Raw genomic sequence first — 11,984 nt, 5'->3', positions numbered from 1 at the left:
TTTTAAGCCACTGGGTCCGGGACGCGAACCACGATCGACTACGTGGGAGTCCAGCGACATAGCCATTACGCTAACTGCTGGTTCCCCTGTGTCCTGTCTTGAGCTGCCATTAGATTCACATACCTCCTATTTGAAGAATCCTAACCTGTTTCCTGGCTTTAGGATTCAAGCAAAGTTCTTTAGCATTTCTGAGTTATTAAAGCTAAAACTGCTTTTCTTGATATTAAAAAATATATTAAAAAGTAAGCTATATTTTATTTATTTATATATATATATATATAATTCATATATATATGAAACTAGAAATGGAAAATTATCAATGATAACATGTATGATTAAGTCTCTAGGCTTAATGTAAATTAATTAAAAATTAAAATAATAAAATTATTTCACATTCTTTCACTGAACATTATCATAACATACAAAATGTGACTTCCCATCCAGAATATACTGTATAGTGGCTTAATCATACATGTTTATCATTAACAAATAATTTTCCATTTCTTGTTTCTTGTGTATTTCCCCCTATGGTCATTAAATAGGTATTTTTTTAAATATATGTTTTAATTTCAAGAAAGGCAATTTTAGCTTTAATAAATGAAAATAAAAAAATGTTAAGAGAACTTTGCTTAAGACTTAAAGCCAGGAAATAGGCTACGATTCTGTTCAAACAGTAGGAACATGGACCTGTCCACAACTCAAGAAAAGACAAAAAAACCTTAATTCTGAAAAACAAAGCATAGAAGAAGATCAGTAATGTTTTAGTCAAAAGTCATAAAATTCTATTTCACCAGTTCAGACTCATGTACTTAATTTATCTTCTGTTGTGGTCCAATCTTTTCATTTAAATTCTGGAAGCTAACATTCAACTCTGGACTTGTCTCTACCATTAAGATGGTCATTTTCTTAGTTGTTTTTGAACTTTTATTTCTGTGTGTCTGACTCGTTTTCTTGAGATAGCACTCCCTTCAGAACTTCTTGGAGAACTGATCTGGTGTCAGTAAATTCTTTCAAGTTTTTGTTTATCTGAGAATGTTCTTGTCTTCTCTTCCCTTAAAAAGGATAGTCTTGCCAGATATTGTATTCTTGGTTGAAATTGTTTATTACTCAACACTTTGAGTATATTTTCCCATTCTTTCCTTGCCTGCATTGTTTCTGATGAGAGGTCCACTGTTAGCCTGTTGGGGTATCCTTTGCAGGAAACTTGAAATTTCTCTCTTGCCAGTTTGAGTATCTTGTCTTTGTCTGTGGTTTTAGTCAATCTGGCTATGATGTGTCTTGGAGAAGATCTTCTTGGGTTAAACCTATTTGGGGTCCTTTGTATTTCTTGGGACTGGATCTTTGAATCTCTCTCTAGGTTTGGAAAGTTTTCTTCCAGGATTTCATGGAATAGATAATCAATGCCCTTATTAGTCTCTTCACCTTCTTGGATATCAATTGTCCAGATGTTTGGATGTTTAATGGTACCTAGTATTTCTTGTATATTATTCTCATTTTTTTTTTTGGGGGGGGGGCTATTTTCAGTCTTCATGGTGGATTTTACTAGTCCAGGGATTCTGTCTTCTAGATCTGAGATTTGATTTTCTGTATGCTCTAGTCTTCTTTTAATACTTTCAAGGGAGGTGTTGACTTCCTGTATTATAGCCTTTTTCTCCAACAGTTCCATTTGATTCTTTTTTATGCTGTGTATTTCTTCTTTCAGCTCTCACAAAAACTTCATCCCTCCTGGAACTCATCAACTTTTTTCTTCTGCCTCTTCTCGAGTTCGCTGTCTCTCTTCTCTTCCATCTCTGTTAGTTTTGTCACTATGAATATTCTAAATTCTTTATCTGACATTTCCATGAGTTCCATTGTACTGCCTATGGATGAAGAGGAGTTATTCTTTTCCCCTGGGGGAGAGGTATTTTCTTGGTTTCTCATATATCTTGTGCCTCTGTGGTGATTTCTAGTCATCTGATGGATTATTCATTTCTTCCTAATTTCTAGCAGTTCAATCTGAGTGATCAGAGGTGTGTAGGAGGAGCTGATCTGCAAACTCTTTGTGTTCTGTTTTCCCCCCCTTTGTGTGGCATATTCAGTGAGAATTGAGGAATATGTTGACACTAATATTATTTGAAAGCTTGGTTATGTTTAAATTAGACCTGTCTAGACACTCAGTGCATGGAGGCTGAGCAGGAAAGTGATGAGGTAAAAGAATAAGGAGAAGAAAACAGAAAGAGTGAGAGAAAAGAGAGAAAAAAAGACCAAAATATTTATTTATTTATTTATAAAAACAAAAACTGAAAACCGCGTGGTGCTCCCATGGAGTACTCAGTCTTTTTCTGAAGGCCTGCTCTTTTTGCCTTTCCTAAGTGGGAGGGAGGAAAAGGGATTATTAGCAAGATAAAGAAGACTTTCAGAGCCAAGAAAATACTTTACCTTAAAAAATTTAAAAAAGAAAACTGAAAAAACTGAAAAGACACAGAGATACAGAGAGAAGAATAGAGGGGGCGCTACCAAAGTGAATTCTCAGCAGAAATCTTCATTTCTCTTATTCTCTGAAAGCACTAGATCTCAGCTCCCATGGAGGACTCAGTCTTTTTCATCTATATTAAAAAAATCTTAAGGAATCTATAAAATAATTACCACAAGTAAGAATCTGAAAATATTTTTTTAAAAGAATGAATTTAATAGGGTAGTAGGATATATGGCCAATATGTCAAGGATTTATTTCTATATAATCCCAATAAACAATTCAAAATTATAATTAAAAGTAGTATTGGGCCAGCCACATAGTGCAGTAGTTAAGTAAGCACTGTGCATAGGAAGCTAGATCCCACATGGCTGTGGTTCAAATCCCAGTTTGAAAACATGCCAGGCATGTGTGCATTTATATCTAGAATGTCGATGGGATATAGAAATAGAAGAAAAAGGATTGTAGTGACCATGTTCTGTTTGGGGGAGAGGGGGTGCTTGCTCTTTTTCTCTCTCTCCCTCATTGGTGAGCACACATACCCTCTGGCAATAAACAAATATATACTTACAATAGCATCCAAATATATAAAGTACTTAGGGATAAATTTAACAAACTATGTACATGACCTTTACACTTAAAATGATAAAACACTGCAAAGAAAAAATTAAAGACCTCAATGGCTAGACAGCAGTGCAGAGGTAAAACAAAACACTTTCCAAGATAGATTCACATGGGATGGCTGCTGGTTCACATTCAAAGACCTCCATGAGTATGCTAGGCACATTGTGCTATGATCTAGAAAGGGTAAAGCTGGGTGTGGATCATGGCATCAAGACTCTCTCAGTAGTGCTATTTCTATCTCCCTCTTTTTCTCTCTCTCACTCATAGAATAAAAAAACATTAAAAAAATTTTTCATGTAAGAAAAAAAAAGACTTAAATAAATGGAGAGAAACACTGTGCACATGGATCAGGTGACTCAATATTGTTGTCATTCTTCTTCAAATTGATCTAAAGATTCAACATGGGCCAACTAGTGATGTGGTGGTTAAGACAGTGGATCCTAAATGTACAACTGTGAGGTTTGAGTCCTGCAGCTTGAAAAATACATCAGGAATGTGTGCCCAAAATCTCAACAAGAGGGCCAGCAGATGATGTAGAGGTTAAGGTGCTAGATCCCACATGGTCAACTGTGCAGTCCAAGTCTGAGACCTGGTGGCCTGAAAATCATGCTGGGCATGTGTGCCTGTGTACCCAAAATCCCAAGAGGAGACTAAAGGAGGAGGGAATTAAAGTATGGCCTTTCTGCGGATTGCAGCATGACCATCCTCCTTGGGGAGTGATTTCTCACTTTCTGTCTCTTTGTCTCTCCGGCAAGTACATGTGCTCTACAGCAAAAATCTCTCCAATGATAATAATAATAATAACTAAACTAAACTAAAATAATAAAATAAAATAAGCTGCTGACAGATGGGACAAATGGAAGAGAGGGGATTACCACATGACCAAGTAGCATATAGCTCAGCGGAGAAGAATAGTTTATTCATACATACACACACACACACATACACACACACACACAGAATCCAGGTAATTCAATAGAAAGAAAGATACTCTTTCCAATAACTGTCTCAACTAATACTGGAAAAATAAAATACTCACATTAAAGAATTAATCTCAACCTACACCTTAAACCATATGCAAAAAAATGAAGGGGCCAGCAGGCAGCGTAGTGGTTAAGGCTTTGGACTCTCACATGACCAACTATGCTTTGAAATCTGGACTTGTGGCATGAAAAATGAGAAAGTTCTGGGAATGAAGGAAAGGTATTATATTTTGACTGTGGTAGACACACACATATTTGTTAAAACTCGTCAAACTGTACACTTAAACTGTATGCATATTATTTAAGTAAATTTAATCTCCAAAAACTCAATTTAAAAATTCCTCATTCCTCATTACATTACATTATTGGTACATGATGGAATGTAAATACATCTTTAAAAAATTTATCATCATGGGGCCAGCATGTGGTGTGGTGGTTAAAGCACACTCAGATATGACAGCTTTCTTTCTTTCTCTCTCTCTCTCTTGTAAGCAAATTAATAATAATAATAATAAATAAAATTAAATACATAACTCTTTAAAAAATCATTACACTAGTTTGAAGAGAATAGAATACTGTCTGCAATAAAAGTTCATTTCAAATTATATGAAATCCAACTTTAAGATGACTAAGCACTTAATAAAGTGTCTGACATTTCTATCCAGCAATAAATTACCACCAATTACCATTTGGGCAAAGTATAATATTAAATAACTCATTAAAAATAACTATTCCTGGATGAGCTGGTGGTGTTGTTAAGGTGACTGGGCCCCACAAGGCCAATTGTGTGGTTCAAGTCCCAGTCCCAACAGCTTGAAAAACATGCTGGGGGCTGGGAACCAGCAGTTAGCATAATGGCTATGTCACTGGACTCCCACGTAGTCGACCGCGGTTCGTGTCCCGGACCCAGTGGCTTAAAACTCACGCCGGGCACGTGTGCGTGCATGCCCAAGATCCCGAGAGGAGAATGGAGGAGAAGAGATTGCGGCGTGACCATCCCCCCTGGGGGGTGATTTCTTGCTTTCTGTCTCTATGTCTCTCTCTGTCTGGCGAGTGCACGCGCCCTATAGCGAAAATCTCTCAAAAAAAAAAATAGACAAAAAAAAAAAAAAAATGCTGGGCATGTATTGTGCATGCCCAAAATCCCAGAAGGAGAGAAAAATGGAGAAAGGATTGCAGTCTGGTCACTCCCCAAGGGAGTGTGAGGTATTTTCTCCCATTCTCTCTCAAGAGTACACACACCCTCTGGCAAAATTAAATTTAAAAAATACCTCTCTTGAAAAAAATGTACTTTGTTTACAAAGTTTCTAAGAGAAAAAAAAAATCATACTACAGGGTGAGTATCCCTTATCTAAAGTGTTTGGAATTAGGAATGTTGTGAATTTTGCCCATTGTTTTGAATTTTGGAATATTTGCACATATATAATGAGGTATCTTGGGGATAGAATCCAAGTTTAAACAAGAATTCATTTATATCTTGGGACTAGCAGATGTTGTAACGATTATGATGCTGGACTCCCACATGGCTGCCTACAGTTTGAGTCACGGATCCAGAGGCTTGAAACTCACACTGAGCACATGTGCATGCATGGCCAAAATCCCAACAAGAGAATGGAGGAGAAGGGATTGTGGCATGGCCATCTCCTCTGGCAGGTGATTTCTCACTTTCTCTCTCTCTCTGTCTCTGTTTCTCTGGCAAGCACACATGCCTTAAAGCAAAAAATTCCTCAAAAAAATTTTCATTTACATCCTATATACAGCTTATAACAGAGCCTAAAGGTAATTTTATACAATCCTTTCACATTGCAGTCTTTTGTCTGAGACCCTCACATCAGGTCAGGTGTGGAATTTCCACTTGTGGCATCATGTCAATACTCAAAATGTTTTAGATTTTGGAGCACTTCTGATTTCAGATTTTTGGATTAGGGATGCTTAATCTATATTCCTTATCCTTTATAAATGGAGATTCGAAAGTGACTTAATGTACCTTTTCATTTCAATCAGTTTTGAATTCTCTCAGAATGGGAGAAAAAAGACATTATTGTGCTGGTAAATAACAGTATTAGTATTCAAGTTTGGAATTACTCAAGTGGTAGGGCTTTGAGTCCTTTAGTACCACCTTGAGAACTGGGACCTATAATGGTGTTATCAGAGAGAAGCCACATTTAACTTTTTCCTTACTTTGGAGGATCTACAAGGGCATTGTGGGAATACTCCAAGCCGATATAGTTTTATCAACACCACTATAGAAGGAGTGTCATGGCCGAGAAGCTACATTAGGGGAGATGAAGCCTGGGAGGCAGAGTAAGGCTAGTCAGCCACTCCATATTTTGAGCTGGAGAGCCCATGACCAAATCTGCAGTTAAAAAGATCACTTTGGTGGCAGTCAGAAAATTAGTTGGAAAGTGAGATGGAAAGATGGGATGGTGAGAAGTAGGGATAAAGGGCTTCTGCTTGATTATGATAAAATAAGGAAAGTCTAGACTAATGGAATGACAGGATAAATGGAATGAGTTTTTCTTTTTAAAGGATTATTTATTTAATTTTATTTATTCATTCATTGATTTTAATTTGACTAGCGAGAGACACAGAGAGCGAGCGGGTGGAAAAGGAAAAAAGAAAGCCACTAGGTACGGGACTCAAACTGTGGTTGGCCATGTGGGAGTGTCTAGTGCCTTAATCACCACACCACCTGCTGGCCCTGGAATGAGATTTTTTTTTTTTTTAGTGCAAAACAATTTGAAATTTATGCATTTTTTTCATGATACATGTTTTTTGGGGGAGCTCTTTGAAAACCCCACATGTACATTTATCATAAACACAATAGACACACAAAAAAGTACATGTATTTCTATTTCTGGGCTGTCAGTTCTGTTTTGTTGCTCTGGTTTTCTATTCCTGCACCAATATCCTGCACTGATAGCATGCTGTGGAATGAGATATTTTTGACATTATTTAGAAGGTAGCACTGATGGGATATGGCATTAGGGGTGATGGAAGATTCTTGGAGGTTCCATCTGAATACTTACACCATTCACCAAAATAGAGACTACAAGAGGAAAATCAGGTCTTGGGAGAAAGATGATGATTTCCTATCTGTTCATACTGATTGAGTCTGAGGCACCTGTGTACAGCCAAGGGGATGTATCCAGCAAGCTAGGTGAATATGTGGATGTGGAGTCAGGAGTGATCTGGGCTGGAGTGAGACATGGGGTATCAAAACTAAAAATAAACTCTCAATCTATACAAAATAAGATAAGAGGTACAAGTGGAACCCTAGAATCTCAATATCTCATGAAGCAGAAGTATGTGAAAATGTAATGGAGAGTTGCACTCAGTACCATGCAAGGGAAGTATGAAAAGAGTTCTAGAATAGTACACACACAGTCAGGAACTATTGAATGCTGAAAAGGCATCAAGTAACATAACAGAAATATATCTCACGTAGAAAGCCACAGATGATCTTTCCAAAAAACACTAAAGACATAAGCCAGAACGTATCACTCTGAAGAGTAAACAAGGAGTGAAGAAGTGAGTAAGTCAGTGCTCACTAATATTTCAATGACTTTGGCTATGAAAAGATGGTGAACACTAGATAACGACAGAAGGAAAACCATTTTAAGAGAGTGTGTTATTTTGCTTTGGTTTGTTTTTATGGTATAGTTTGGACCTGTTATCTATTGATTAGAAAAATTCATGGGGAGCTGGGACGGTGACAAAGCAAAGGTGTCAAAGTGAGTGTTGCAAAACCCACATGGGGTGTAGCAATGGAACTAGTCTTAGACAAGAAAGAGCTCCTTTTTTACTGAATTGAGAGGGAAAGATTCATGTGTCCATAGATAAGTGATTGGGTGGAGTGGTAAGAAGCAGATAAACTTAATAGAGTGTCAACAGAAAGGTGAGATCCTCTGTTGAGAGGATAGGGAGCTAATCATGTGAGTTTAGAGAGTAGTGAAAATTGGAAAAAGTACTGATAAGAATGGGAAATCTCAGGATTGTAGTATATTAGTGCTTCCTCTTTTAAAAAGCTCAGTCTATGTGCAAATAATGGGATAATGATTGTCACATAAAGTAATTCTGAACACATCTTGTTTTACATAAAACAATTATTTCTTGGCTTCCCAATGGAAGAATAACACTTAGAGCTGCCTTTTGAGGAAGACATGTTCTTCAAATTCTTCTAATGGGGGGACCAGCAGATGGCATAATGGTTACGTCGCTGAACTCTTACGTAGATGACTGCGGTTCAAGTCCGAACCTAGTGGCTAAAAACTCATGTCCAGGCACATGTGTGTGCATGTCCAAGATCCAGAGAAGAAAAGGGAGGAGAAGGGACTGTGGCATGGCCATCCCCACTGGAGGGTGATGTCTCCCTTTCTGTTTCTCTTTCTCTATCTGTCCAGTAAGTGCACGGGCCCTATAGCAAAAATCTCTCTCTCAAAAAAACAAACAAACAAAAACTTCTAATAGTTGTGAAGGCTGTTTAAGGCCTAGCACATTTGAATAATCATGGTTAAGTACTGAGTATGGAAGTGCTAGCCTCGGAACAGCTTTCCTTCAACATTTCATGAACTGACCTAATCAAACTCAAAAAAATCTTAGCACATTGGTATCAGTCACAGCTATGTTTACATATAACAACATTCTATTTTAAACTATGATCTGTGGTCTATCTTTACAGTTTTAAACTGTGAGCTACACCTTTCATGTCAAATTTTCCAAAGGCTTGCATAACAAGGATCTGAAAAAAAAAAAATCTCATAAATGCTCCCTAGTGGGGGAACTGCACATGCAATTACCTGTTTATATATGCAGTAACTTGAATTATACATGAAAATTGCACTTGGATGCCCAGAATCAGCACTGTGTTAATGCAAGAAGTATATTAATTTTTTTGGATGTATTTAGTAGCAGATCATAAGAAAAATCTGTTCTTTAAACTGGGTTTTCTTAAAATAAAATCTGCTAGTTGGAGTCTACTATTTCAAGGAATCTACTCTTCCCAGGAAAAATAATTTGTAATAAATATTAATCTTATAATACATTAAAAATGAGAAACAGAACTCTTTAAAAAGCCTTGGAAATTCCATATTTAGATCTTTTAAAGATTCTGTAAGACTGTACAATTTCTTTATCCTATAAAACTTAAGCATCATATTGAAAATAAAATTTAAATGATAAATGTCAGTTGCAGAAGTTATCACCTTTTCATTTGAATGCCTGACTTCTATTGGATAATTCTCTTCCAAGAGACCTTCTTGGGAAAAAGAGGTGACAGCCAACTCATTGCCTAATTGATTTAGGAACAGTGCCCAGGGAGACAGTCCAATTAAGTTTACAAGCTGGCAATTAGCAGGAAGCCCTCTAAATCCCTACACTGAGAGCCTGTTTACTTTAGTAAGAAGGCAAATGTGCTAGAGATAGGAAGAGAAAGCTGTGCTTTTTGCAATGCTGTTGTGAGTAGGCCCACAAGGGAGGGCTGAAGAAAAGCTCTAGGTATACGTGGGCAGACAGCCTTCTGTTTGACAGGTAAGTGAGTAATTTAGAGAGAGAGAGGTGGAGGTGGAGAGAGGGAGAGAGGGAGGGAGAGAGTGAGTGTGTGTATGTGTTTTAACAAACATTCAAAACATCAAACATCCACTTTAATTAGTGTTGTGTATGGAGACATACAACTGTGAAACATGTAGTTGGGCAAAGAATAACTAGATTTTCTCATAATAGATGAGATTCCAAACATTTTTTCTTTGAACAATATTAACATTATGAATATATTTAGTTGCATTTTTATTACATGGAAGGAAGATAAGCCTTATATACATTACATTATTTCAGATATTAATCACGTTGTTTTCACCAGATTTATTTCATGTGTTCAACTTCAGAGACAAGTAGATCCATAAAATATAAATAAATAAGCTGAAAGTTATTTAAACTTACTATTATGATGTCTTTAAAAACTTGCCTTTATATCACACAGGCAAATCCTATAAAAGGGTTTTAAAAATATATTTACAAAATGTATTTATTATTCTTTGTTTTCAAGTAGCCATAGAGTACATTTGCCAGTGGGTGCATGTGTTTGACAAAGAGAAAGAGAGAGAAAGAGGGAGAGAAAGTAAGAAAGTAGCCCAGGAAGGATGGCCACAACACAATCCCTTCTCTTCCATTCTCCTTGAAATTTTGGGCGAGCACACACATACACCCAGTGTGTTTTTCAAGCTGCTGGGTCAGAGACAAACAGTGCAATTGGCCATGTGGGATCCAGTCACTTTAACCATCACACTAGCTGACCCAGAAATTCAGGCTTTTTAATCATAATGGACAATTAGTGCATTTCCAAATCTTCAATACCTATTGTTTCTTTGACATTTAGAACATCGTCCACTAAGTTTGTTTTTAGGAAATATTTGAAAGACACACATATTCATGGGATGACAAACAGGAAAACCTACATTTCAAGAATAGTTTCATTGCCTTAATTATGTCACCTTCATAAACACTTTAATTTACTTACTTACTGGGACTAGCAGTTGGCATAATAGCTATGTCACCAAACTCTCATGTAGTCGACCGTGGTTCGAGTCCCAGACCCGGTGGCTTAAACTCACACCGGGTGCATGTACGTGCGTGCCCAAGATCTGGAGAGAAGAAAGGAGGAGACGGGATTGCGGCATGGCCATCCCCTCTGGGAGGTGATTTCTCGCTTTCTTTCTCTCTGTCTCTGTCTTTCTGGCGAGTGCACGTGCCCTATATCAAAAACCTCTCAAAAGAAAAAAAATACGCACTTATCAATTTCTGTAACTTACCAAGTTTAAACAAAAGCACACCCAAAGGTCCTCTGTCAAACCTGAGGAAGAAGAGATCACAGATGTTCCCATTTTCATGCTTCTGAGAAACAATCTGAGATGCTATCCACTGCATTTGAACAAGACTGCTGGAAACATCGAAGAATTTACTGAATTGTAGAGTCTCCTTGGGTAAGCGGTCTTCAGCCAACAGCTGGATGTTAAGAGGGGATAGAGCCATATCAAAAATTTGCAGCTCCCCTTGGTTGCTGCCAACTAGCAGAATGGCACCACTTGGGTGGCAGCTTATTAATGAAGGCAAAAGTTCAGCCTGCACTGAGTGAGTCACTCTACGGTGAGTTTCATAAAGAATTACTGAAGAATCTTCACAGCCTAGAATCAATTTGTCTTCAGTAACATTCCTGCAGCAGCTGATGGCCCTCGATCTTAGTGGTATTCTGGTGATGGACACACACTGTATTTTGTTCCGAACACATTCATAGATGCAGGTGTCGGCCAAGGGCTCTTTGTCTACACTGTTGGAGCACTCCACTGTAAACACCTGATAAGGCTGTTTGGGACTAAAACAAACATCCAATGGATCCCATTCTGTGCGGACAGAACTCAGAACCTACAAAAAATACACCAAATATACTCAGATTTTGGTTTTTCTTCAGCTGCTACACAAGGGCCTGCATATAAATTTAGAAACCTATTAATGACCATCAATTACTACCTTAAACATCAGCAACATGTAAATACTAGCAGTGCATACAGCATGTATACCTCTCATATAGAGCATACACACATACATATGGCACAGGTGCAGAAATTAAACTATATGATTGTAACTTAAACACTGTTTTGGAAAATGTGCCAATCACTTAAAGTAAAATATATCTCCCATCATACAAAAACTAAGATGGACTTTTAGTAACATAATATGGTTAAAGAGTATCTTTAATAAAAGTTAGAAGGGATTGGTGCTGGCAGGTGGTGGTTAAGAACTGGACTCCCACATGGCCAACTGTGATTCGAGTCAAAACAAGTTGCTTGAAAATCATGCCAGGCACATGTGCATGCGTGCACAAATTCCTAAGTTGGGAGGAGAAAGGATTGCGGCATGACCATCCCCCTGGG

The 11,984-nt window shown here is 37.5% G+C and overlaps 1 protein-coding gene across 1 annotated transcript in view; it reads right to left on the bottom strand.

The window, feature by feature from the left end:
- The window catches only part of WDPCP (WD repeat containing planar cell polarity effector), a 264,252-nt gene that overhangs the window by 83,291 nt on the left and 168,977 nt on the right, over nt 1-11,984 (bottom strand). The window contains exon 11 of the mRNA XM_027773331.1: nt 10,866-11,475. Coding sequence (XP_027629132.1) covers nt 10,866-11,475 — 610 coding nt within the window. The remainder of the gene's footprint in view (nt 1-10,865; nt 11,476-11,984) is intronic.

This window comes from Tupaia chinensis, unplaced genomic scaffold (assembly GCF_000334495.1).
Source record: "Tupaia chinensis unplaced genomic scaffold, TupChi_1.0 Scaffold000341_1, whole genome shotgun sequence".
Lineage (NCBI taxonomy): Eukaryota > Metazoa > Chordata > Mammalia > Scandentia > Tupaiidae > Tupaia > Tupaia belangeri.
The sequence above is the reverse complement of the archived record's forward strand: the minus strand, read 5'-3'. Positions and strand labels throughout refer to the sequence as shown.